This window comes from Borostomias antarcticus (genome assembly GCF_949987555.1).
Source record: "Borostomias antarcticus genome assembly, chromosome: 24".
In the NCBI taxonomy this organism is placed as follows: domain Eukaryota; kingdom Metazoa; phylum Chordata; class Actinopteri; order Stomiiformes; family Stomiidae; genus Borostomias; species Borostomias antarcticus.
Genome location: NC_140257.1, coordinates 11,748,550 through 11,770,102, shown reverse-complemented (window position 1 = coordinate 11,770,102; position 21,553 = coordinate 11,748,550). Strand labels below are relative to the sequence as shown.

Sequence of the window (21,553 nt, the reverse complement as noted above, 5' to 3'; positions counted from 1 at the left end):
GATCGTGCTGGTTTAAAGGTGAAATTAATATTTATTGTATTAATACAATTACATTTGTCATTTTCAAGTTGAGTTAAACCTTACAATTCGATTGGTGCACATCGGAATGAGCTTATGGTATCCAACTTGCATCATATGATTCAAAGAATGTAGCCTATATCAATGAAAATCATACTTATATTTGTTAAACAAAATCAACGAATTGTAATTTCATACAATGCATCGGAAATAGCGCAGTATTCAAATTCATAGGCTAAACAAAAAATAGGCCTACATTTACATTTTTAAGCAATAGCATGAACTAAGTTATAGGCTAGTACATAAACAGTGTTTTGGAAAGTAAAAAAAAAAAAATCATTTCAGTCCATGTTGTGTTTCCTTATGTCGTCTCAGGTCCACTTTGCGTTGGAAACCTTTGCCGCATAAATCGCAGCCAAATGGTTTGAAGCCTGTGTGCTTGCGGCTGTGCGTGATGAGGTTGGAGCTTTGACTGAAGGCCTTTCCGCATACCTGGCACTTGTGCGGCTTCTCACCTACATCAATGCATAAATGAAAACGTTTGTAAAGTTTCAACGAGTACACATGACATTTAAGTGCGACGCACTTCTGTGTAGCTAATTTAGGCGTCGGTCTAGTTACTATTGGAAACATTTACGCACACATTCAAGACCTTGTTTAGGATACAAACGATTTTGTGATTCATCATTACAGCATGAGTGGTGCGGTACCTGTATGAATGAAAGTATGTTTCTTCATGTCCGACTTCTGGTGGAATCTTTTTCCACAGTACTGGCATGGGTAAGGGCGCGTGTCCGAGTGGATGAGCAGGTGCGTTGACAACGTTGACGACCGCTTGAAGCTTTTGCCACAGATTTTACAGTTGAAACATCTTTCCTGTGGATATAAATTGCGAGTATAACAATCATTTAAGAACAATATTTGTTTAGTTTCATTTACAATTATGTATGCATTAGTCACGTTTCATAACAGTTGGCCTGTTGTATAGGCCGCCTATAGGCTACAATCTTAAATTATGAGTGGAGGTCCTAAAATGCCACGTGACTCCTACTGTTCGTTTACCTGTGAGTGCACAGCTTTATGTTGCTCCAGGCTCACCGCGTGCCCAAAGGTTTTCCCACAAATCCCACACGCGAAGGGGCGCGTTCCACTATGAGACCGACGAACATGAACCTCCAAACCGTGCGGCGTGGAGAACACCTTGTGGGAAGAAATGAAGATAAGTAGGCTAATAGGCCTACACGTTTCGACTAATTAACCATAGTTTGAAGTATTATGGTAAGTTAATGGGCTTACCTTGCAACACTTAATACACGTATATGATCTGCTTGGCTCCAGACTGGAACAGATTAGATCTGACTCAGACTTGATTTCTGTGGCCTTAGCGCCCTGTTTTAGGTCCGAGTACAACTGGTCAGTGTCCCTCATATATAGCGGGAGTCCCGTTGAGGAATAATCTCGGTATAAGTCTGTAGTGGGAGCCCGCTGGGTGTACACCGTGGAGTCAGTTCTGTCCTCTGGTCCAAAGATGCCCATGGGTGCAGGTTCGACGTTCGTTGATAGTTGTTGTTGATATGTTCGCTGGACAAGGTGCCTGAGCTCGGAGCTTGAATAACCGGTCCATGCGTAAGGGCGGTAGGGGATATTGAAGTGATGAGCATCGTCTGCTGCCGGAGTGAAACATTCCTCCGAATCTGAAGATATAATTTCGATCCTGAAATATCATCATCAGCTCATGTAGCCTAGGCTACAGCATATCCTAGAAATTTGATATTCACCAATTTAGTTTCCAAAATATGGAAAGCTGATGGACAGCTGGCGCGTAATGGACTTGTTGAACACAATAGGCTAGAGGTCATAGAAATCAAAGTTATAGCATAAAACTGACCTGGTGACGAGGAGGGAGACGGGGGACACCAGTAGTTGTAGCTCACGGGGCGGTCACAGACGCTGCCCTCGCAGCTCAACGGGGAGGAGGAGAAGAGGTCAGCCGTGCGCACCACCCTGGACTCGGGGGAAAGCCTGTCCTGGTTCTGGGCATCCTTTGAGTCAAAGTTCTCCGTAAACTCGACCTGAGCTTTGGTCTCTAATGGTCGGGGAGAAAGTTATTTTCAACACTCCAAAAGTTATAAAGGAACACTTATGATCTCGTACCATATAGCTATTACGCACGATATTTAATGAGAGCAAACTGAGCATCAGGCTATACATACCTGCGCATACTTGAGCTAAAATAGTATCAAGTTTGATGAAGTCGTCATCCAAGTATCTGGGTTGGTGGTAACTGTGAGCCCGTTTGCTCTTCACTAAAAACGACCTCGGCATGGTTACACTCGCGGCGGTTGCTTCCAATGTCCAGGGTCAGTTTTGTGAAAATCCTCTCGGCATACACGGCCCTGGGTTTATCTCTGGAGAGATTTGAACACCATTGGTTGACAGGTGATCCAGCATAGGGATTTTTGGCAGGCGATTAAGCATGCGCAAAACCTCACGGTCGTTTACCAGGTGTCATCGGGACGGTGGCCAAAAAGACTGTCCGCCGGCGTGTCCGGACAATGCAAATGAAATACACTCGTGTTATCCTTTGTCCAAAGGTCACTTGTGTCAATTGTAGTAATATGGAATGAAATGACATGAGGGTTGGTTCAACTTCAGCACGCCCATGATGCGCGCGGATGAGTAGGCTAAGTGTGATAAAAACGTAATTTGATTATTAATAAATGTATCTGTCATTCAAGGTGATCTATAATAAGCCATAGCCAAAATCATTACTGTAGCCTAATTAATAAGAAATCATTCTACTAAACCAATCCAAACAGATTAGACCAACATTATTAATCATTTTTGGAACAAAACCGTTCAAAGCTCGATTAAAGTCCCGTTTTGTCGTCTCTTGCTCCCCCTTTAATAACCCCTATCAGTGTAAGCGATACCTGTAGCCTGTCTATCGCACGCGGTTGATGATATCCTTTACGCATGCACGCGCGCACGGCGCGGTGACAGTCGGCGCAACAGCCTGTAAATGGGGATCTGCGGTGTCTCTTACAGAGGGTTTATGCAGGAATACACCTGGATAGGATAGATCTAATAACATTGCCTCACATTACTATACCTCTCCAAAACAGCGTTTGCCTAATTTTTCCTTCAAAAAATCAGAAAGATTCAAAGGAAAATCATTGCGAGGCTTGTCTTGTTGAGCGTGAAAGAAAAGTGATATCGATTTCTGTTCTATGTGAGAAAAAGACATGTTGATTTCACCTGCCGGTTGGCTACAAGATAGCCAAAGCAAAGTTGAGGCATGCTCTGTAAGCCAAAGTGGTTGCCCGTGCTTTCAAAACTGAATCTTGTGCCAGTGGTGGAACACTTCAACATACATTATAGAAACAGTCAACAGGTTTTGCGTGAAAATATCATCAGTCTGATATGACTAGTCCTGGAGCCATGGTGTTGAACCTGGTTTTGTTGGGTAAAGTAGTTTAGGAGTACCTCTTCAAAGATGACATCCCTTGAACATTTTCAGTCCGGAAGCACCCAAATCCTAGAAAAAATATGGATTTATGAGATGTCATGGAAAATACTAATGCATCAAATTTACTTTCTCCAATGTTTATTCATAAATGAAGTCATATACAATGTATTTGATTCCAAATGAATGAATATTAAGGAGGACGTCATTGGATGGGATACACTTTCCACCGGTGACCCCTGATTGCATGTGTGTATTGTGTGATGTGTCACCGCTCATATATGTAATTGTAAACTTGCATCCAGCTCCTGATTTGCTGCATTTTACAACTAGTGTGGATGTTTTGTGTGTGAATAGTGATACATTTAATTAGAAAGTTTAATTTTATTTGAGAAGACCAGGAATAGGTTTGTTAAAGTTCATTATTGTGCAGACAGTTATCAATACTCAAAGTGGAAATGGGATTTAATTGTTATTGTTGACTTTAGATAGTACTGCAGTCTTATTCTTCAAGCATAAACAGTATGGTGTATGTAATTAAGACTGTACTAAAACACCTTTAGCTGTACTAAAACAGTACAATGTTTACAATAGTACAGCTATGATGCTCTGTCAGCTGTACTGAAAAAGCTCAGACAGCCTTGAAGTCATCAGAGAAGATAACATGGCCGTGTATGACTGGTATCAGTGTCAATGTTCAAAAAGACTAGCAGGAATATAACCTTATTTATTTAAGACAATCTATTCCGCAAGGTGTCAGTTAAGCCCACCTCAGGATTCTCTATATTTAACTTTTATTTTGTTGTTTGTTTGTTTTGTTTATATTGTGTTGTTAAAAGAGAGAGGGGCGAGCTAAGAAAGAGGAGAGAAACTGGAGAGAGGAGACGAGAGAGGGGTGAGAAAGAAGAGGAGATGCAAGCTAGGAAAGAAGAGAGGAAAGTCTTCTCACCTGTCTTCTCCTGTCCTCTTGTCCCCGCTGACTTTCTAAACCATCGCATGTTGGTGTACTTTGTGGAGAAAGCGATGTCTTGCACTGTTGACAAGTGTTTATATTGTAGTGTTTGTTATAAGACACGGGCAAGCTAAGAATGAATGAATGAATGAATGAATGAATGAAGGAGAGGACAAAGAGAGGGGAGATGAGAAAGGGAAAGAAGAGGAGAGGTCTTGCATTGTACATGTACACCTCTTATGTATTTTAGGAGGGGCAGTTGCATTGAATTGGCTTATAGCATTATTTCCCTACAAAAACAGTTGTGCTGTTTGTTTAAGTGAATGGTTTATTGGATATCCAAACATTAAACATTTGGTCTCTTGCCCTCATCCTTTGCTTGACTCAGCGGGCTCAGTGTGAAATGTGCATGTGTGTTTGTGTGTGTGTTTGTGTGTGTGTGTGTGTGTGTGTGTTTGTGTGGGAGCGTGCATGCGTACATGCGTGTGCGTGTAAGGGTGTGTAGGATTTGACATTCAATTCCATCAGGGTACAATGAAGCGATTCGACAATTTAGCGTCAATGTTCACACAATTCGGAGTCTCAGATTAATTTATATACGTAGAGTTGTAGTGTAGTAAGCTTTTGGCCCTATCAGACATAATCATGTATTTTGTTATAACTGCTGTGTGACATGTCAATGACATGATTCTTTAACATATATTTGTCTAGCTAAATATGATATGAAGGCCTCAATCTATCTGAGGCCTGGTGCACCCCCTGCGAACGTTGGCGCCCCCCCTTGTGAGTCCAGAGTAGGAAGCAGATTGTTGGCTCACGCCCCCTGCCGAAACATATGTCTTACAGTACATCTCGATGGAGGCATCACTCTTTTTGAGTAAATATATTTGGTGATGCGCACATGTCACAGAAATGTGTGATTTCTGTCCTGCCCACATCCTGATTGAGACCCACCCTGGTTCTCACCCCCATCACTGAGAACTCTAGATGGAAAACCACAGCTTGCAAGAAGTAGCCTACATCAGGACAGTTGCTGCACCATTCAGTGCACCATGCTCAGTTCAATGTGACATTATCCACCTCCTGATGGTGTTTAAGCACAGAGTCCACTGCACTTTTTTATTTGTAAAGATGAATGGTGACCAAGATTCTGAAACTAATCACGTTTTTTGTGTGTGGTTCTACTCATATTCAGCCGTGACTCATATTCATGTGTGTATGTATGTATGTATGTATGTATGTATGTATGTATGTATGTATGTATGTATGTATGTATGTATGTATGTATGTATGTATGTATGTACATATATCATGAATTTCTACATAAATGTCTACATGCTAATGATGGCTCAATGGGTGGACCGTATCTGTATTGTCATTAAAAGTGTGTTTTGCTGGCATGGCCTAAAAGGGTTAATATTAATTAGTTTGGAATCAATTACAATGTATATGATTTACTTTATGAATAAGCATGACAAAACAAATTTGATGCATTTGATTTCAATATTTTGCATGCACTCAATCCCTATATTTCTGGGATTTTGGTGCTTCAGCATAAATGAGTTAATATCTGAAAATGTTCAAGGGATATCACGGGGCACCCTCCTGTATTTTGAAGAGGTCCCCCCAAGTTACAAGAATCAGCAGAGAAAATCACTTTACCAGCCAAACCAGGTTCATGATCAGAACAGCCTCCTAGACTAGACAGGCACCTGCTGGGCACAGTGTCAGCATGCTGATCAGCCCAGTCCTCTTCACATGAAAGCTCCAAGTGGCCGTGGCTTTTAGACAACTTCCTCAACGTCAGATTTTCAGAAGTTTCAACAGTCTATATTTTGACAACTACAGTAGCATTGTCACAATTTCATGTCTCATGAATGTTTTACGGTCAGTAAGACAGTTACATGTAGGCTACATGTTGTGCAAGAACTAACATCGTTGTGTTACACAACCTAACAAATCACACGATTCACAAACAGTAGTCAGATTTTACATTTTTCATGTGAAAAATTTCTAAGTAAGGGACTCCTGTTCGTAGTTTATACCTGCAAAAGCCAAGTACTGTGTTACCAACCACATGAATGAATCTTCCAGAGGAGAATATAGCGGCTCTTGTGAAACTACTACAAAGTAGTAAAAGATGCAGCCTCAAGTACCCTCTTTTTTAAGCATGTGTGTTTTTATTCTCTGACAGTAATACAAATGAAAGTGACAGGTTACTACCATCAACATATGGGGTTACTACTATACCCATTAAAAAAGGATAACTTGAAAATGAACTGTCCTCAGATCTGATCAAAGTCTCAGTGGAGTGTGAAAACCGAACACCCCATCTGTCTGTCAAACAGCACAGTATATATTCCATATGAGAAAACCACATATTCATTGCCATATATGTTCATACCGATGGAGGTTGTTGTTGAAACATCTTTATGAAAACCACTTATCCTCCTCAAAGGTTGCTCCCCAGATAGCAAGCCGATCTGGGCCACATATGGGCCAGACACACACACACGCACGCATGCACACACACACACACTCACAAATGCACACACACACCCATGCACACACACACATGCACGCATGCGCGCACCCGCACACACATGCACACGCAAAACACACGCGCGCGTGCACACACAAATCTGATCGAACCCTCAGCTGCCCAACTGCTCCCTCCAGATAGGGTGCAGAGTGAGAACACAATGCATGATTTATTGAACAGTCCAAACCACAGGACAGCTCCTCGTTTTGGGGGGCTATAACATCTTGTTTTCTCTCTTGTCATTCTAACTAATAAATCACGCGGTATAACGAGGAAGTATTGGGGTCCTGTTTCTCACTTTATCTATCTGCTCTGGTCAAACGGCTTGCTTCTCTGTCTTTGTCCATGTGGTCAGATAGTTTCTTGATTACTCTTGTCTATCGTTCGTTCTTTAATCCAGAACTATGAAAAAAGTAAGACATTGGGAGTGTTGAAATCAGTTTCATATTCATATTCAACTACTTGAGTATGTTACATTTTTTCATTTTTCTCATTTCATTTAGATAAAGCATTCTAGACAATGTTCTCTTGCTTCACATGTCATCTGACCTGCTGGATGGCATAAACAGATTACAAATCACCACCCTCTAGACATGAGACCCTCGTCAATCATTGTGATCACCACGTCCCCTTGTTGGTCAACCAGCCAACTTCTGGCTGTAAATTACCCAAGTGACGGAATGCTAGGACTCTCGTGGAAGCGGACGTGTGGAAACCTCCACAGGTTTCCTGGCTATTGTACCCCTGTTCTCCAGCAGTTTTTGGCCTTAGGTTAGGGTTCAACCACTGGCCCCACTCTCTCTGAGGTTTCCTGGTTCTCATGCAGTCCATTCAGAGAGCTTCGATTCCCCTTGCACCAAGTCGTATTATGGGAGTTTTTGCCCATCGCTGGTATTGCTTGGACACTGATGATACCCACTTAATTTCCTGCTCACATAGACATGTGTACGTGTGCAGTGCACACGCAAATAGCAACGTCATGACTGACGCGGTCAAGACTGTGGTGGGGAGATTTCCTATGTGAACAAACCCTCCCCCTTTTCTCTCTCTTGAGAAGGCATTAGATGTGTGACACAGCTGAGCGAGAAGAATACACTCTCTGCTCAAAATCTCCACACTATCTCTGCCATGTCTGGCCAGGGGTGGTCTGTCTATGAAGTTGTCTACTGAAGTTAGTCGTGTTGCAGGCAAGGATTTGTCATCATCAGTTTTCAAAATACAGTTCTGCTATAAAGGGTTACTATAACAACATACTAAAGTTTTGTCTGCAGTGTGTAGAGAAAAAAAAAGTATCAATGTGTTGCGGTGGGTGTGGTTTGACCAGTGATGTGTGTTGTACTAGCTGTACTGTGGTCTGAGTTAGAAGATTCTAGAAGAAGTTAGAAGTGAATTCTTTAAACTCAAAGAAATAGCAGCATGACAGGTCAAGATTCAACAGAATCAATTGTCATGTAATATATACACAGCATGACCTTGAGTGGACTAAGGAAAGCATTTATTATACATAGAAAGACATAACCAGGAGTGTAGACCTCTTTATTTTCTGATCAACTGTATTAATCAATGAGGGGAAACAAGGTGGGTAAAATCTGCACTCAACAGTTTACCCACCTCTGTATTTACCACTACACTCCTGGACATAACATGATATGCTGATTGTGAAATGCTATTAAATCCTTCACACTTTCATTCAACAAGTCATTATGCATTCATGAACATATGTATGGTGTCTTCAAATCAATTCTGCAGAGGATAGTTTAGGAACAGTAGCAACCACTCCACAAGACTTTTGACTTGTGACTTATGACTTTTGATACCAGCTGTAGAATGAGCAACTGCACTGAGAAACATGTTATCTCACACATTCAGCCAGAAAAGCAGAAGACCATTGTTCCTTTTTAGGCGTTAAATGATCCACCGACGGGCCTGTTTCAAACAACTCATCAGGTCACAATCAGGAAAAGGTTTTCAACCTCTCATAGCGGATATCAAACTTTTCAGAACATACAGCCTGACGTCATTGCCGACTAGGATCCAGGAATACACCCTATAGATACGTCCCCAGCTGTCTCAGAGTTGACCCTGTGACCTGAAGAGTAAAACCACCTGAAGTGACTTCATTATACTGCACTGATTAACCACAGCTCAGTGCTCATTGGGCGGGCCGAGGAGTTGGTCCATATGCTGTACGCTGGACTAGGGGAGTGACCGCCTGTGCCTCATTGGGTGTGATCTCGAATCTGTGACTTCAGACGAGGAGGATGTTTTGAGACATGACTGCAGGATAGTGACTGAGAATAGAACATAGACCTACTGATTGCCTGTGTGTATGAAATGCGCTATATAAATAAAGTTTGATTTGGTTTGATTTGATACTGATGGTAGTCATATGGCAGATGGGTTTACAATGGTTTACCCTATTGAATAGTCCTTGATATACATTGTTTTTTGTTGTTGTAAATTGCAAAGGAAGTGATTTTTATTTTCACTGTGACTCACATTTACGTGTGATGATCAGATTCAGACCCTGATTCATACCCATGTGTGAGAACATTCAGAATGAGTGGCCAGTTAAAACAGATTCACACACAGTGGTGGTTTTTCCTCATAATGGGGCTCACAGGACACACAGAGGTCACAGATTTAGTCAGTTCTTTATACCAGTAGGCGGAACAATTTCAACACAATACAACATTCCCATAGCCATTATTTCACAATGGAGTTTACAAGTGAGTGATGATATTGACAATGCAGTAGCTGACACCCCTCCCTGTTCCCTAGTGACTTTGCTCCCTGCCCTGGTATCTCTGTGTTTCCCTCTCCCTCAGCGCCCCCTGGTGGTTTCTCTGTGTTTGTGTGATTGTCTACGCTGCCCTGATTATTTCCTCCAGGCCCTCATGACTCCAACCCTCTCCCTTCCTTCCCTTGCTAGCCTGTCTTTATATTCTGGCCCTGTTCTTTTGCAGCCTGGTCACTTGTGAGCTTGGTTATGTTTATCTTGGTGAAGCCAGGCTAGTTCTTTTGCTCCTTATTATCTGTTAATTATTTGTGTCAAGTGGCAAGTAGTCAGACCGTTCTCCCCCGTATGTCTCTTTTATCATTGGGAATTAAAGAAATGAGCTATGCGGGAGGGTCGGGGAGGGTGCGTCGTCGACCAGAGGGACATCCAAGTCCATTTAAACCACGTGTGGGTGTGCTGTGTCACCTAATTGGTTTATTGTAGTGGATGTGTTGTGTAACCCAATTGCTTTGTTGTAGTGACTCTTGTTTGATGGTTCTGTGTGCCCTGTTGGGGTGTGGTCCAGTTGGCTTGTGTTGCCCGTTTTTTGTCATCACAAATTACGCTGTGGGAACTTGGGTTAACCTGTCATGGTAGGCTGTGGGCCCACAGCCTCTTGTCATTTTTCATGACCAAGCGATGAAGCATGGTGATCATTTTATGAATTGTAGCCTACTAGGATAATTCATAGCCTAGACTGTCATTTTGTAGGCTACTTGCCTCCTGTCCCGTGGTCATTCAAAGGTTTTGACATTAGCCTTCAAGTAGTAGGCCTACTTTCCTGTTACCTTATACCACACATTGAAGATGAAATGGTGTATCATGAAAGGCAATGGCCATTCAATGTCCTAAGCATTGTGATTAACCTCATTAGTGTTGAATCTACACACCGAAATGAAATTTCATTATTGAGTATTGGAGGGTAAATGTGGTACTATATGTGGGCCACAAACCAGCAGAGGACGGCAACAATCTTGCTGTACCACATTTACCCTCCAATGCAGTAGGGGGCGAAAGAAAGTAAGATATTCAAGTTACCGCCGTTTTCTGCCAAGTCAGCACTGTTCCGGTGTAACTAGTGTAGTGTTGCTGCTTAACTGAGAGGGATACCGAAAAAACTTCAAAAATGGTAAGTAAATTATCACCATATGATAACGGGGCGATTCATGACTTGATATGACATGTATATGCTTATTGTTGTGTAGGATTTTGTTCGTTTGGTAGCTAGATGATGATGGATTGGTTAACACCATTTCGTCCAGAAGGAAGGGTTCCAGCGTGGCGCCATGGCCTCCTGGAATTAGCTGTGCTTGCTAGCTAACTTTACCTAACAAATCACGATGTCACAACTTGGGATTTAATTGGCACATTGCTAGCTAGTAACGTTAACGTTAGCTCCATATTGTTTGTCAAGTTCGGAGTTGTCCAGCATTCCAAACACGGTAGCAAACCTCTAACTTTACAGCCCCTGGAGAAGTCCCATGCCCCTAATAAAAAAAAAAGCTGGCACACAATATGTTAACTAATAAATAATAATTCATTTTATTTATAAAGCGCTTGATTGTGGCACTTGATTGTGAAACAAATCTCTTATATTACTTTGCTTTCACAGGGCTTCGTCAAAGTCGTTAAGAACAAGTCCTACTTCAGGAGATACCAAGTGAAATTCAGGAGGAGGAGAGGTAATCAACGCTGATTTACTTAAGATAACGTTAGCTAGATTTGCTTCAACTGAAATTCTCATTCCAAAAGATATAGGCCTATAAGCTGTCAGTTTGAACAAATACAGGTAGCTATAGATGCAATCACTTATGTGCACTTATAGACATAGACCAACATAACTAATCTCTGTGGTGGTGTGTTTTTGGCAGAGGGGAAGACGGACTACTTTGCACGTAAGCGTCTGGTTATCCAGGATAAGAACAAGTACAACACGCCCAAGTACAGAATGATTGTGAGGTTCTCCAACAGAGACATCTGCTGCCAGGTGAGCCATGATGTAATACTGGCTGTTAGAAATGGGTCTAAAGTTGTGAAATGTTGATTTGAAAGGACTGGGTACCGAGTACCTATCTGGGGAGTAGTGACCTGGGCCCTTTCCTCATGACCTATACCTCTGTTTCAGATTGCCTATGCAAAGATCGAGGGAGACCAGATTGTGTGCGCGGCCTACTCGCACGAGCTCCCCAAATATGGCATTGCTGTGGGCCTGACGAACTACGCTGCAGCCTACTGCACTGGGCTACTGCTGGCTCGGAGGGTAGGTGTTCTTAGTGGGCGCACACAGTAGTAAGTCATGCCTGGAGCGGTATTCATTTGCACACTTGTAGTGGAATTGTTGTCTAGGGTACGGGTATGAGACCTGCAGTTGGTAATCTGCTCCGGTACATTTAAGACTAGCTGATATCAGCGCTTTTGCTGCCTTCGACAGACCTGCTGTTGCACGCCCTGTTTAATGTTTATGCTGACTAAGCCGGACTGAGTTGGCATTTGTTTATTGGCCGTGCGTCTGTATAATGCTCCGATAATTGATTGTAAAAATGTTTGCGCCGTCTCGTTTTTTTGTCTGGTTTGTAATGATTGGTCACCAAGTGCCATCTGCATTTGACAAACGTAACTCAATATTATCTGGCAGTTGTGATCGTTTCTGTAACGTCTCGCTCCTCCTCCTCAGTTGCTGAACAAGTTTGGCCTGGACCAGGTGTACGAGGGCCAGGTGGAGGTGACGGGAGATGAGTTTAACGTGGAGAGTCTAGACGGCCAGCCAGGTGCCTTCACCTGCTACCTTGACGCAGGCCTCGCCAGAACGTCAACGGGAAACAAGGTGTTCGGAGCACTGAAGGGCGCGGTCGACGGTGGAGTGTCCATTCCCCACAGGTCAGAGCTGCAGCTGAATGGCCTGTAGATGGATCACTGCTTTAGTGTTAGAGCCTCTGCAAAGCCTCAGTAAAACAAAGTAGTCTTAAAGTATCTGCATTCACTTAATTATACCTCACATTTTCAACACCTGAGTCGCAAATATAGTTGCATGCCTTACACACTTTGAATGTACACTTTATCTATGCGCCAGACTTAACCGTGGTCTCCTCTCGTCTCGCAGTCTAAAGCGGTTCCCCGGTTATGACGCGGAGAGCAAAGAGTTCAACGCAGAGCTGCATCGCAAACACATCATGGGCATGAACGTGTCCGAATACATGAGCTACCTGATGGAGGAGGACGAGGACGCCTACAAGAAACAGTTCTCGCGCTTCATAAAGAACGGAGTCACGCCAGAGTCGGTAAGAACATCCGTACGCAATGTAGTTTCCGTGTGACATCGAGCTGCGGCGCTCGTGCCGGCCTGTATCGGTTTGGAAACTCCTGAATTCGCCGCTTCTCGATGATGTTACAAAAGATGCTGAGCAAAATGTAGTTGGTCCTTCATTTGCGACGGCTGATGCTATTGTTCTTTCAAGACGGGTCTGAGAGAAGCGAGACGAGTGACGAGGTGGAAGTGTTGCAGCGCGCCTCGCAGTGATGTCACAGTAGATTCTGTACCTTGTCCAATCACTGTGCTGTTCCCCTCAGGTGGAGGAGATGTACAAAAAAGCACACGCCGCGATCAGGGAGAACCCCGTACACGAAAAGAAACCCAAAAAAGACGTCAAAAAGAAGAGGTGGGTTCCTATCCCCCCCCCCCCCATGTTTGGTTTGCTACATGGCTCTATGTAAGATGGTAGCGCATCTGATTTCATCCCTAGTTGTAGATATAGCTACACCGCAGCCTGTGCTGTACTTCCTGGAACCTGTTTTCTATGATCCTGTCTGTCTGCTTCCCACTACAAGCACCAGGAAGGGATCTTTCCATTTCAAATTGAACATGAAACCAAACTAATGTGCCACCGCTTCTTATGAGGGGAAGTTCTACTCGTGGGCGGAAAGTAAATGTTAAGGGCGACGTGTATCTACACTAGCATCCCCAAACAGTGAGTGGGACGGTCCTGAATCGTCTCGGTTGTGAAGGGATGTTAATGGCATCTTTGTCGTCGCCCTCGCAGGTGGAACCGCGCCAAACTATCGCTGGCGCAGAGGAAGGACCGCGTCGCCCAGAAGAAGGCCAGCTATTTACGAGCGCAGGAACAAGAGGCTGCAGACGGCTAGAGGGGCGGTCCCAGGCCTCTGCACAACATTGGTCTAAATAAACTGCAATTATATTTAACCGTGCGTCTTTGTAATTATTCATTTGGAAACAAACATGCCACTTGAAATGAGTGGGTACAACATATTTGATGGGACCTGATGGGCTTGGTCATCGGTTTCCAGTGGCTTCGAGGATAGAGAACAGCGTGGGTCCACTGACTGCCCAGCGTTGGTTTGTATCCATATCCACAAACATAAACGGGAGATCAGTGAGCGGTATTTTGTTTTTATTGTGCAAAATCATGCTGGTTCAAACTTCCTAGGTAAACAACATCACAAGATTGCAATTCAAGCCTCAACAGCAGCAGTGACGTTCAGCCCCTAACAGAATCAAACCGGAGGCGGGTTCCGGTGTGTAAGATCCAAAATGAAGATACTTCATTACTTTAGATACTTCAGACGTTTGAGCTTGAGAGGACATGGTAATGGTGAAGTCATTCCAAAATGCTGCACACAGTACCTCCTTCATAAGTGGTAAACATTCTCACACGTGTTTAATTTCAGCACGATCAGTGTATGGCACAGCTCAGGATGAGAAATGCTACAAAGGGTTAGTCGACAATTAAACATATCCTTTGTGAAGTTCAAAGTGAATTATTGAATTTGAATTTCTCGTGTAATTTTTGATGCAGCACAGTGTGTCACTAGAGACGAGTAGAAAGGGTTGTGAGATGTCCAGCATTCAGAATAGTACTCATAATACTGAGAAGTCATTGGACACATTGTCCAATATCGAACACTTATGTGCACTTCAGGGTGGTTCATTCAATTACAAATACACACCGCTCCCAAGAGCCCCTTCAAAACATTCAATATATACGGATCTCTTTTTCCAGCATCTACATGTGATCTCAATGACGGGTGGAAAACAGCTGGTGAATTAAATAAAATGGTTCAGTTCTATGAAAAATCCCACAGTGGTTAGTTGATGACTAGTCTCGGAGCCTGGACTTCAGCCGCTTAGAATTTGTAAAAGGAAGTTCTTAAAAAACGCATCACTTCCGGTCCGGACTGTACTACTCTACGGAATTGACAGGATATCCGCCCGTTTTTCCCCCCCAACTTCCTTCAACAAAATTTCAGCGCCTGAATACCTGACGTAGTAGACAATCCGGACAGGAAGTCGACTCGTCTGGGCCGCGAGACTAGTTGATGGGTAACTTTTATCAAAGTGAGGTTAGTGGCTGCTCTTCTTCGGCCACACACACCCTTGTCAGGCCCCGCCCCCCCCGTTGTCGTCGTCGTCATCATCAGGAGTCCTTGGTGTGGGAGATCTGTTTCCACAGCAGGGCCTTGAGGTTGTTGAGTATCAGCGAGTGCTCCATGTTCATCTGGCCAGCCGAGCCTCTGAGAGCCATGCAGGCGTACAGCTGCCTCTCCAGCTCCTCCCTGAGGCCCGCTGGCGCCCCCCGCAGGAGGTAGTCCTTCAGCACGCCGCAGGCCTTGGCCAGGTTGGGCTGGAGGGGCTCCTCTCCGCATCGCCGCTTTGCCACGTCGCACGCCGTCCGGCAGTCGGCGCCGAACACGCAGTCGGCGTCCGCCTCGCAGCGCAGGGCGCGCATGGACCGCCGGAACGCGTCCTCGGGGACGACGGCCCTCGGGTCGGTGAGGCGGAGCTCGTAGCGGTCGGTGTAGCCGAAGCGGGCGGCGGCGACGTCGCACATGACGAAGCTGCCGTACGTGCCGTGGAACACGTCCTCCACCAGCTCCAGCAGGCCCATGGAGATCTTGGCCTTGCGAGGCCAGGAGGGGGTGAACCACTGGTCCATGCTGCGCCGGGGCCCGCCGGGCACCCACACCTCCAGGGGCCAGGGGAGGGACAGGCCGTACAGGGGGCCGTAGGGGACCGTCTCCGTCACGTACAGGTCCCCGCAGAAGCCCAGGAGCCGGGGGGTGTGTCCGCGCTCCTGGAGCAGCAGGCCCAGCAGCACCTCGTCCATCTGGAGGAGGGCCCACGCCGAGCGCGCCTCCGGGAGGGAGACGCGCCCGTCCTTGTTGCCGTCGGCGACCAGGAGGAGGTGGCTCACCAGGTTGGCGAGATTGGCCTGTTCGCCCAGTTTTGACTGAGAGAGAGAGAAAGAGAGATAGAGAGGGAGAAAGAGAGATATAGAGGGAGGGAGAGAGAGAGGGAGGGAGAAAGAGAGATAGAGAGGGAGGGAGAGAGAGATAGAGAGGGAGAAAGAGAGATAGAGAGGGAGGTAGAGAGAGAGAGTCAGAAACAGGCATATGAGGAAAACAGGAAGGGAGATAGACCCTATAAAGACAATTGTTTTCTAAATCAATTTAACAAATCTAAAATATTTACCCTCCATTAAGTACTCGCCGAGTATAAAAATGTAATTTGAACTCACAGTGCAGTAACGCATCCACGCACCTTCAGGTGATTGAAGACCATCTCTCGGAACTTCTCCACGGACGTGCCGCGGGTGGGCGTGTTAAAGACCGGCGCCTCCCTCCTGGGCTCCAGCTCCTCCCCCAGCTCGTAGGGCACCACCTCCCCCAGCTGGCAGCGGACCACGCCGTCCAGCTCCCCCCAGCCGCCTGTGTACACCTGCCGAACGGCGGGGGCGACGGGCACAGACAGGCTTCACAACACCTCCGGGGTAGTGAAATGACATTCGCACACTTATTCTGAGCACCCCCCCCCCCCCCCCCCCCCGTAGTTCTAAGGCAGGGAAGAGTCTCACCTGGTTGTTGGGAGTGGTGGAGAGACACCTGCCCAGGTAGAGGGTGTCTTTGTCGCATAGACTGCTGCAGGCCGAGCCATCGATGATGCCCCTTTTGTATTTGTCACACTGAGGAAAAGGTAGAAATAGGTTGGAGGAGGCCTCTCTTTGTTTGAAGTTGTTTTATTCAATGTAGTACAATTTCTACTTTAAATTTTTTTTTTTTTTTTAAACAAATGCTGCAGTTTCAGCACATGCACACTCAAACGAGAAGCTGGGCAGCATCTAACGAGATATTTTACTTTAATTTACTTACTCTACTCTTTACATGATGCCACATGACAACATGACCACAAGGAGGCAATATTTAGTCATAAGTGGAGGTGTTGTTGCCTTACTGGCCTTAACGTCCGAAGGTCAAAGAGCATATCTTCGTGCTTTGGCAAAGGTCATGGATTTTCACATTCTACATGCTCGAATGTACAGAGAATGTAATATGTGCACATAAATGTGAATCAGTACACATTTTAATACGAGGTCTGAAAGGGTTCTTTATATGGTGTGACTTCTTCTGCCACCAATGACCAGTGGGTTAGTTAACACACAGTATGCATATTTTGTAAAACAGACCCCGGTCTCAATGGGCTAAAGCCTGTTTAAAATAAAGGATAAATGACATGAACTCACAATGGCGTTCTTGCATTCATGCCCTCTGCACAGCTCTTTGTAGGTGGAGTACTGGACGTAGATCACCCAGCTCCCCACAAACACCATCAGCCAGGTGAGGAACAGGTACTTCACTTTCACGAAGGAGATGCGAGCCTGTGACAGGAAGCAGCTTTTTGTCAAACTCTCGTTGCCATTCCCTATGATCCAACACATGTTTCAAATACCGTGTTTTTCACAATGATGAAGATTGATTTTGCATTTTTTAATTTTGCGTTTCAGTTTCACTTCCTACATTGACGGAACGGAAAAGGAATCAACCCCAACCCTGTTTTGCATTGTATTTGTATCAAATGGACCGTCTAAATGAACCAAACCCTGTAGTCAGGGAAACCTAGTTAAAGCTGCTCAGTCATGGTCAATAATTAGTCCTTCCTAATCAAACGTTCACCATGTGACTGACCAGATGACAGCCAGTTGAGTTAACACAGCGACAAAGTGAATAATTAAGTATTGATCGTCTACCCAATGTTTCCCACAGTGCCCTTTTGAGCTCCGAAACACTCGTCTTGAAGTGAAGTGTTAGTTCCATGCTAATGTAATTCAAGACTGGAGTCATGCTAGAAAATCAATTACACTGCAGCCTACAGTAGGCCTTCTCTTAAGTCACGGGCCCCCAAATGCCTTACATCACATGACGACGACGGCCTGTGCGCCGACCTAGTGTGTCTGAGCAGTCAAGTCAGCTGTAGCTGAAGAGCGAAGAAAAGGTACAAGACTAATTGTCTCTGACTATAACTTCAGTAGGTCTTCAGTAGGAACTTAAAAGCCAGTGGTTGAGGGCAAAGTAGCGGAGCTGTGTGAACAGTGTTGTTGCTTCCCCTGCCGCCCAGCCTGGGCTCGTCAGTATTGTCCTCAGTGGGATGACAGCAGCCAGACAGAGGATCGGTCCCCTCCCTGAAGTCCCTCAGTCCCCTCCCTGAAGTCTAGCTAGCTGTCAACATCAGAGGAGAACAGAAGTTCAAACACTGCTATAGGGTGTGACCATTGTAGCGTTTACTGTATGTGTGTGTGTGTTGTATTTTGTAAATAGAAATGGAGCTACTGTGCCTGTGTCTGTATGTGTACATACTGCTGTAAGTTAGAGCAGGTGTTACACTTCTGAGTCTCAGAAATGTCGAGACTTTCTCTTTGTGGAGGAGAGCTGTTGACTGTCTGTAATGCTGTCTGTTTGGTTTTGTATTCAACAAAGGAACCATTAATCCAGGTCCCGTGAAACTGGTGTAGTTAGTTAACCACACTCTATCTGACAAGTAGGCTACAACTCACTTACAGCTGAGGCAAAATGCAAATTCTGGTACAAGATGACATAATAGGCTATTCTAATTTGGAAGTTCTACCACATTTGAGAATTACCAACTTCCTTCCTTGCATGTGGCTCTGACAGGCTAGATGTATGCAGTTAATGTGTTTAACTGTAATGGTGTTGTATTGAGGAAGCTGCTGAAGAAGATGCAAGACCAAGGCCAACAGGATCCTGAGAGACCCCAGACACTCAGGCAACAGGCTGTTCTCTCTGCTACGGTCATGGAAAAGATACTGCACACACAGGGCGAGCACAGAGAGACTCAGGAAGAGCTTCTTTCTGCAAGCCATCTGGCTCCTGAATGACTCTATCTAATGTATAATACCACTATACCCTGAAGAGCAGGATATCTAGTGTACATAACAACCACTTACAACGCAATACCATACCCCCCCCCCGTGTTATTTATTATTTATTCATATCCATACATAGCATGTACATAATTCATCCAGACCTTTATCTAGCCCATCCTATCTTAATCTTATACTGTATAGAAAGGATACAAGGATCTTATAAATTCGGAGATTTTCAGAATTCATAAATTTGTAACTTGTAAATATGTTACTTGGAAATGGAGTATTAGAGTCTATCTGTATCGAGCATAATCTTGAAGCCGGCATCAACATTTCACTGTGGCTGTACACTGTACATTACATGTGACAAATAAAAGGAATCTTGAATCTAGGTCAACATCCTGTAATGCTGATCAACCGTTTGTTCTGTTGAACTACAGTAGGGACAGTCAGTAGGGTAGTCTACAGTAGGGACAGTCAGTAGGGTAGTCTAGCAATGGCCTGGCCTTGCAAGCGGTTGACTAAGGAGTCAGAGTCAGTAAGGTGCGGTTATCTCTGTTGCTCTTGGAACCGAGGTCAGGGAGTCCGAGTGGGTGAGCTTCTCTCGCCTCAATCAACCACAACCAGGTTGACTCTACGTGCCAGACGTAACATGATGCCAGAGACGTTTTCCAGTGAAGTAACCCAATAGCATGCTGACATAGTTGCATCACTGTGTAGGAAGAAAGAGTTTTAGGGGTCAGTACATGGACACACGTTCAACTACCACTGAAACCTGTGTGTAGGCTAATAACCCTCGCAGTTCATATCAACTGAGTAGGTGATAAAGGGGCCATGAAGGAGATAGGAACATCTTGGCACACAACAGCAGCAACAGCTTCTATAGCAACTATAGAAACACAATACTTCTTTGCAGCCACGTTTACGTTTCCTGTGTCGTGACACTACTTCGGTCAAGGCTGTTAGAATGTATGACCACACTGCGAATCGTCGTAGAGCCTAGTCCGCTGCACCACCCTTGCCAGGAGAGCAAATACAGTAATGTGTAAAGTCCTTCACTGAAAACAATGTTTTTCAACAGCACTGGTAATAAGCCGTTGACCTGGTCAAAGCTCTGCAATGGGAATACACCTCATATACACGCTTTATATAGGCTACCTTGCTACTGCAGCAGCTTCAATTCTTACACTAGGTAGCCTATTGACAAGGCACATGTAAGGGACTTATTAAGGCACACCTTGAAACGGCACATAATAAAAACTAGTCGTATCTTCAAGACGTGCTGGAAAGTTTATCTTATCAAACTGCAGAGTGCAGACATTATGAGGACAGAGGAAAATAGCCTAGTATCTTGGGGACAACAGTCAATTTCACTACACTGTAGTATATTCTCTTCAGCCCCCCCAAAGTCGTGTCTTTCTGATCCTCATTCGTTGGGTTATGTCATCACCTAGGCAGTTGGAAAATAACCTTTGTGTACACGGCTTGTGAATTAGGGGAACATTTCTTTTCTCCGCGGTGATTTATTCTTTCCCACTAAGGGGGGCAGCCTAGACTAGGGAGTTGTGGCCTCCAGTGTAACCCGGGTCCTCCTATATACAGCCCAGAGGATTATTCCTGCTGTTCACACGCTAAAAACAACAACATTGCCCTCGTGTCAAGTATTCTACACAGGTATAGGAAACAACACAGACAGACATTAACTCCAATAGGCCAACTTCTTAAACCGCACAACAACGCAGTGTTGTCTAGCGGTGCGACAGAATACATCACTCTCAAAAGGTGCTACAGCTGACAGTGACCGCAAGTGAGTTGCGGACCCATTCAAAACTGCGGATCAGCTATGTCACTCGATCCTTGGTCGACGACAACAAATGTACAAAAGGGGAAACCGTAATATTACCTGTAAATAGAAAGACTTCTTCATCCAGGCCCGTGAAAACAGAACCCTCGCCATAACAAAATAGATCATCTCAATGCGTGGACCAGCGAAATCTTCCAGAACGCTAGGCTACATGCCTAATAAACACGGAGGGCGAAGAATGCGGTTTGCAAATAGAATCGCTAAACCATTCGCGAGGCTTTGATTTTCTTCACACATTAACGATTTTCTAACGTTGTTTCCCGTTACCCGGGTCGTCCGCGTGTTCCACCGCGAGGACCCGCTCTCACGCACACTAGTAGCCTCTGCTGTGTGCGGCGCTGCCTCGCTCGCTGGTGCAGCGGATCATCTAGGCTAGTTTCATAATAGGCAACCTTAATTAGGAGCTATTAGAAAATAGAGGCAGGCAAAGACTCGACTTTTTGCCGACACTGAATAGGCCTATGTAGGCTACTGGGAAGTATTATGAGGGCAATATGTTCTAAATATATAACGATAATCTAATCATTACGTTAGAAAAATGGTCATCTGGCCCCGACTAGTGGGCAAACCTTGCTATGATGTAGGCCCAGTAAGGAAAATAAATGTAGCCTAGGTCTCTATTTTTAAACCTTTGTCCATCTAAACATTTTGGTGCAGTAAATTTCGCAATAATTAGTAAATAAATACATTTATTAGATATAAACACACACAGAAACTTTCCAAAATCAAAGGACCTAAAATATCAATATATAACAGGATTAT

At 44.6% G+C, this 21,553-nt stretch overlaps 3 protein-coding genes across 3 annotated transcripts; 1 reads left to right on the top strand and 2 right to left on the bottom strand.

Moving 5' to 3' along the window:
• Positions 1-354: 354 nt before the first annotated feature.
• Positions 355-2,343, bottom strand: LOC311325378 (zinc finger protein Gfi-1-like; the record flags this gene model as incomplete). Its single annotated transcript, XM_084458068.1, has 6 exons — positions 355-533; positions 729-894; positions 1,081-1,218; positions 1,315-1,712; positions 1,907-2,104; positions 2,232-2,343. The coding sequence occupies 6 exons, from the start codon at positions 2,341-2,343 to the stop codon at positions 355-357; spliced, it is 1,191 nt and encodes a 396-aa protein (XP_084314194.1).
• Positions 2,344-10,806: 8,463 nt separating this feature from the next.
• Positions 10,807-13,945, top strand: rpl5a (ribosomal protein L5a). Its single transcript, XM_084458080.1, has 8 exons — positions 10,807-10,886; positions 11,370-11,439; positions 11,629-11,744; positions 11,883-12,017; positions 12,432-12,634; positions 12,858-13,035; positions 13,325-13,413; positions 13,795-13,945. The coding sequence occupies exons 1-8, from the start codon at positions 10,884-10,886 to the stop codon at positions 13,895-13,897; spliced, it is 897 nt and encodes a 298-aa protein (XP_084314206.1). The 5' UTR covers positions 10,807-10,883; the 3' UTR covers positions 13,898-13,945.
• Positions 13,946-14,155: 210 nt separating this feature from the next.
• Positions 14,156-21,145, bottom strand: LOC311325375 (divergent protein kinase domain 1A-like). Its single transcript, XM_084458065.1, has 5 exons — positions 20,831-21,145; positions 17,290-17,424; positions 16,624-16,731; positions 16,311-16,487; positions 14,156-15,999 (listed from the first exon to the last, which is right to left on the bottom strand). Exons 1-5 carry the CDS (start codon positions 20,897-20,899, stop codon positions 15,187-15,189), a joined length of 1,302 nt encoding a protein of 433 aa, XP_084314191.1. The 5' UTR covers positions 20,900-21,145; the 3' UTR covers positions 14,156-15,186.
• Positions 21,146-21,553: the final 408 nt, after the last annotated feature.

Coding starts and splice junctions, on each gene's coding strand:
- LOC311325375 (XM_084458065.1), bottom strand. CDS start 20,899: ATGATCTATTTTGTTATGGCGAGGGTTCTGTTTTCACGGGCCTGGATG. Junction 17,425..20,830: donor AGAAGTCTTTCTATTTACAG/GTAATATTACGG, acceptor TTCCTGTCACAG/GCTCGCATCTCCTTCGTGAA. Junction 16,000..16,310: donor TGGTCTTCAATCACCTGAAG/GTGCGTGGATGC, acceptor TCTCTCTCTCAG/TCAAAACTGGGCGAACAGGC.
- rpl5a (XM_084458080.1), top strand. Junction 11,440..11,628: donor GAAATTCAGGAGGAGGAGAG/GTAATCAACGCT, acceptor TGTTTTTGGCAG/AGGGGAAGACGGACTACTTT. Junction 12,635..12,857: donor GGAGTGTCCATTCCCCACAG/GTCAGAGCTGCA, acceptor CTCGTCTCGCAG/TCTAAAGCGGTTCCCCGGTT.